The sequence below is a fragment of the Nelumbo nucifera genome, chromosome 1 (genome assembly GCF_055504915.1).
Source record: "Nelumbo nucifera cultivar China Antique chromosome 1, China Antique-T2T, whole genome shotgun sequence".
NCBI lineage: Eukaryota > Viridiplantae > Streptophyta > Magnoliopsida > Proteales > Nelumbonaceae > Nelumbo > Nelumbo nucifera.
In genome coordinates this window covers 111,596,924-111,602,716 of record NC_142649.1, presented here as the reverse complement: position 1 = coordinate 111,602,716, position 5,793 = coordinate 111,596,924, and the positions used below count along the sequence as shown (strand labels likewise).

Here is a 5,793-nt window from a genome sequence, read left to right as displayed (position 1 = left end):
AGAAGGTGAGGAAGGAAGACGAGAAGAACAGGAAGAAGAAGAAGGTGAGGGAAAAGAGAAAAGAGGAAGATGGAGGGAGAGACAGAGAACATCGAAGGTAGTAGATTGATGGTAGTAGGGTAGCATATTGTTGTTGCCTGGTTCTCTTGCCACCACCACCTCCTCTGTCGCCGCCTCTTCAGATCGCTGCGGTGGGTGTCGAATCCAACCAAAAATAAAAATCCTGCTCGAATTAAATATTTTTGTATATAGTGATGAGCAAGGTCGTCTCCACAGGGATTGGGTTGATTTATCTCCAAGAAAATGAAGTAGAGGGTTGTTATAAAGATAAGGAAAATAAAATAAAATAAAGGTTTATTCGATAGTAGGTAGCATCCGGTTGAAGGGAAAAGTCAGCCTTGATTCTTTCAATTGATCATCGATGCAAGGATGAGTTCAAATGCTCATGAGTAAATTGGTTATAGCTAATAACAAGCTCTAGTAACCAATCTCTCTTTGTATTTTCGGCAACCAAAACAAGCTCTTTGATTGCTTCTCTTATTAATAGACAACCCTAAACAAGCTCTTAGGGTTTAATCTATTAACGGCATTAAGAAATTGAGAGACCCAATTCTGGTCAGTGAACACACAAGCTCGGTTCGTTTAAACCAGATTATATATTTTCGTAACATAAACCAAAAACTTGTCCATAATCGGTTTATGTTATTTGCCACAAAGATTAAATCTAACAAATATATACGAATTTGATGATCTAATCGGCTATAGGTTATTTTATCAATTGAACAATGGATCCTGTTGCTCAATCAATAAAATAATCTTAAGCAGGAAATCGCAGAAAACATATAAATACTCATAAACAATGAACTGAATTAAAATAAATTAGATCTCACAATTTTGCAGAACCAAGACTCCCTTAACCTTCAACCAGAAAATAGAAACTAATCAAACATGATGGAGAGATCGCAGCTTCTAGACGAGGAGGACGAAATCTGCTTCTTTCCTTCTCTTCTTCCCTCCTTCAGTGAGTGCCTTGAGTGTGAGTCGAACCCCCTTTATATAGCCTTAGGGGGAGGAGTTGTTTCCAACACCCCTTAGGAGTTCTTTCTCAAAAATAGAAAGTCTAATTTCCTAATGGGATAAGGCTTAATTCAGATCTAATCTTACCCTTATCTTTCTAATTAGAAATCCTAACTAAGATAGACTTTGACTTTCTTTCTTTTTAGAAGTACAACAAGAAATAGAAACTCTATCAAGAACTCTTGGTGACTCACGCCTCCAACTCAGCCAAATCCTACTAGGATTGATGGGACCAACTTCTTGCATGCTGAAATTGTGCTGGTCTTCTCCCATCGTGCTAGGGCTATGCTGCAAGCTTCTTTTAGCTTTCTTTCCCAAATTGTGATTTTCTAAATAAAACACAATAAAATCCATTAATTAATTTACTAATTAAATAAGAAGAAATACATATAATATGGAAATTATGCACACTATCAAACCCCCTCACATTTAGACCTTGCCCATCCTCGGGCAAGACAAAATTTAAGCAAAAATAAACAAACTATCCTACCAAATTTTAAACACAACTTTCCTTCTTCTTTTTCCACAAATATTCTAGGTTAACTATTGCAAACTGTTAAATCAACACAACCAAGTCATACATGCCCCATCTATCAACCAATTCAATTTTTGCTACTACAAACCAGGTAGTAAACTAGGGAAAATATTTTTATCTTTACTCTCTTTTTTCTTTTCTTGGTGGAAGTGAGTGCATTTTATGCTCCATCTCACTTTTAGGATTACTTGGCCAGTAGGTGCATTTTATGCTCCATCCTACTTTTAGAATTGCTTGAATAGTAGGTGCATTTTATGCTCCATCCTACTTTTGAATGGCTGGCTAGTATGTGCATTTTATGCTCCATCCTACTAGGCTACCTCAATTGTATGGTAAAAATATTTACCCTATTTACCTAAACCTGAATTTAGGACTAGCTCAAAAGGAAATGGCTTTAGATAAGTCATGGATTCCATCATCGCACCTCATTACTAGGTTCACAAGAATTTTTCCAGAATATTGCTTCAATTGATTTCAAGAGAGTTGAGTTTTTTTTTTTTTTTTGAACTGAATTAATGAACTGAAATAAACACTACTCATCTAAAATCCTATACTCCCCCCCACACTTAATTCATACATTGTCCTCAATGTATTAAAAGAAAATTCTAGTAGTGAGCTGATGCAGCGGAAGGTGGGTCAGGAGGATTTAATCGGTGTTGAGCTCCTTTCCGTTTCTTAAAGTACTAGCATTTTGCTTAGGGTTGACTATGGTCTGTGAGGGTAGTTTTCTTGATCCTTGAGATTCCAATCGACTCACAGCAGTTGCCAATTGGCTCACTTGATTCTCCAGGTTTTGGATGCTGGTTCTCGTCTCCTGTTGAAATTGTTGGGTGTTAGTTGCAAGTGCCTTAACAATTTCATCTAAAGACATACCTGGTTTGGAAGATGAATGTTGCGGAGCTGGTTGTCTAGCTTGATATTGTTGGAAACCGAAGGGCTTGGCTCCATAGTTGAGATTAGGATGATCCCTCCATTCTACATTATAAGTATTTAAATAGGGATCATATCTCCTTTGTGGGAATCCTCCAACAGCATTGGCTTGTTCATAGGGTTCATCTTGAAGTGTAGGACACATGTCAGTTGGATGACCCGTAGTGGAACAAATGCCACAAGTCTTTACTTGTTGTACATGACCTACCACCAAATTTTCCACAAGAGAGGTGAGAGTATCTAATCGTTGATCAATGGAGGAAGTACTTACCTCATTGACTCTCCTCGGGATGAACTCTTGTCTATTGCCGAACTGTTGTGCATTGGCGGCCATGTTTGCAATTAGTTCCCTTGCTTGAGTAGGAGTTTTATTCACTAACACTCCTCCGCTTGCAGCATTGATCATACTCCTATCCATTGGCAAGAATCCTTCATAAAAGTATTGGATAAGGAGTTGATCCGGAATCTGATGTTGAGGATAGCTTGCACATAGTTGCTTGAATCTCTCCCAATACTCATAGAGAGTCTCTCCATTGAACTGTTTTATCCCACAGATTTCCTTCCTGATATTAGCAGCTCGTGATGCAGGGAAGAACTTTTCAAGAAACAGCTTCTTCATCTCATTCCATGTAGTGATAGAACCGGAGGGTGCGTAGAAAAGCCAATCCTTAGCTTTGTCAGCTAGTGAGAAAGGAAAGGCACGCAACTTGATCTGCTCTTCGGTAACACCTTGAGGTATCATGCTCAAGAAGACTACATGAAATTCTTTTAAGTGTTTATGGGGATCTTCACCTGAAAGTCCACGGAAAGTAGGAAGTAAGTGGATAAGACTGGATTTCAGATCAAAAGGTACCGTTAGATCTATATATTCGATGCAGAGTGGTTGTTGATTCAGATACGGTGCAACTAGCTCTCTAAGAGTTCTTTCGTCGATGTTGGCCATGACTTCTTCTTCAGAATTGTCAAATGACTCGACGAGGTCTATTGCCAACTTCACCCCGGGAGATGGGAGTGATGTCGATTGGTTGCGATGTTGCTTAGCTTCTTTCCTCAACCAGCAAACTGTGTTTTCGATCTCAGGATTGTATTGGAGTTCACCAACACGAGAAGAACGAGGCATAAATCAAGCAAAAGGAAATAAATCATATTTAGGACACCAATCCCCGGCAATGGCGCCAAAATTTGGTGGGTGTTGAATCCAACCAAAAATAAAAATCCTGCTCGAAATAAATATTTTTGTATATAGTGATGAGCAAGGTTGTCTCCACAAGGATTGGATTGATTTATATCCAAGAAAATGAAGTAGAGGGTTGTTATAAAGATAAGGAAAATAAAATAAAATAAAGGTTTATTCGATAGAAGGCAACATCCGGTTGAAGGGATAAGTCAGCCTTGATTCTTTCAATTGATCATCGATGCAAGGATGAGTTCAAATGCTTATGAGTAAATTGGTTATAGCTACTAACAAGCTCTAGTAACCAATCTCTCTTTGTATTTTCGGCAACCAAAACAAGCTCTTTGATTGCTTCTCTTATTAATAGATAGCTCTAAACAAGCTCTTAGGGTTTAATCTATTAACAACATTAAGAAATTGAGAGACCCAATTCTGGTCAGTGAACACACAAGCTCGGTTCGTTTAAACCAGATTATATATTTTCATAACATAAACCGAAAACTTGTCCATAATCGGTTTATGTTATTTTCCACAAAGATTAAATCTAACAAACATATACGAATTTGATGATCCAATCGGCAATAGGTTATTTTATCGATTGAACAATGGATCCTGTTGCTCAATCAATAAAATAATCTTAAGCAGGAAATCGCAGAAAACATATAAAAACTCCTAAACAATGAACTGAATTAAAATAAATTAGATCTCACAACTTTGCAGAACCAAGACTCCCTTAACCTTCAACCAGAAAATAGAAACTAATCGAACATGATGGAGAGATCGCAGCTTCCAGATATGGAGGACGAAATCTGCTTCTTACCTTCTCTTCTTCCCTCCTTCAGTGAGTGCTTTGAGTGCTAGTCGAACCCCCTTTATATAGCCTTAGGGGGAGGGGCTGTTTCCAACACCCCTTAGGAATTCTTTCTCAAAAATAGAAAGTCTAATTTCATAATGGGATAAGGCTTAATTCAGATCTAATATTATCCTTATCTTTCTAATTAGAAATCCTAACTAAGATAGACTTTGACTTTCTTTCTTTTTAGAAGTACAACAAGAAATAGAAACTCTTTCAAGAACTCTTAGTGACTCACGCCTCCAACTCAGCCGAATCCTACTAGGATTGATGGGACCCACTTCTTGCATGCTGAAATCGTGCTGGTCTTCTCCCATCGTGTTGGGGCTATGCTGGAAGCTTCTTTCGGCTTTCTTTCCCAAATTGTGAATTTCTAAATAAAACACAATAAAATCCATTAATTAATTTACTAATTAAATAAGAAAAAATACAAATAATATGGAAATTATGCACACTGTCACGCTGCTGCCTAGTTCGTTGTTCCTTCATCCAAGGAATCCAGTACGAAGGAAAATAATCGGCCGAATAATCATCAAACCCAGAAAAAATTTCAAAATCCAACACACTATCTTCAGATCCCACTGGGAACATGTCGAAGAAGGACCAGTCAATGGAAACATCGCTATCTGCGGGGATTGGTCCATCAGAGACCAATGAAGGCGAGGGGTATTCCAGTGTGGTTCTGCCGGTAAATGATCAGAACACTCCTTATTCTGTGGGTTCGCATTCTTAAACCGAGCCGCAACAGCTCGATGGTAGCAGGGTAGCGGATCGTCATTGCCTGGTTCTTTTGCCACCGCTGCCTTTTCAGATCTCCACTACCTGGTTCATCGTTCCTTCCTGCTGCCTGGTTCTCTTGCCACCGCCGCCTCTTCAGATCTCCACTGCCTGGTTCGTCGTTCCTTCCCGCTGCCTAGTTCTCTTGCCATTGTCACCTCCTCTATTCAAACAGGGAAGGCAATGAACAGTGGTTCCTTGTCAGTATCTGATGAAGAAAACAATGGAGAATAGATTGGGTCGCACTGTTCGTCGTTGTTCGTCGTTATCACTGTTCACCGTCATTCGTCTTCGTCGCTGGAAGGCAATGAACAGTGGTTTCTCAGTTTTTCCACTAGGGTCGCACTGTTTTGGTGTGACCCCAATTCCACGTTTTTGGGATCTCTCATCCCACCTCTTTCTCATCCCATTCCTCTATTTCTCTCAAACCAAATGAGAGAAAAGGGA

The 5,793-nt window shown here is 39.1% G+C and overlaps 1 protein-coding gene across 1 annotated transcript; it reads right to left on the bottom strand.

Annotated features, from left to right (window-relative positions):
- Positions 1-2,258: 2,258 nt before the first annotated feature.
- LOC104589313 (uncharacterized) lies at positions 2,259-3,662 on the bottom strand. Its single transcript, XM_010247576.1, has one exon. It carries the CDS (start codon positions 3,660-3,662, stop codon positions 2,259-2,261), a length of 1,404 nt encoding a protein of 467 aa, XP_010245878.1.
- Positions 3,663-5,793: the final 2,131 nt, after the last annotated feature.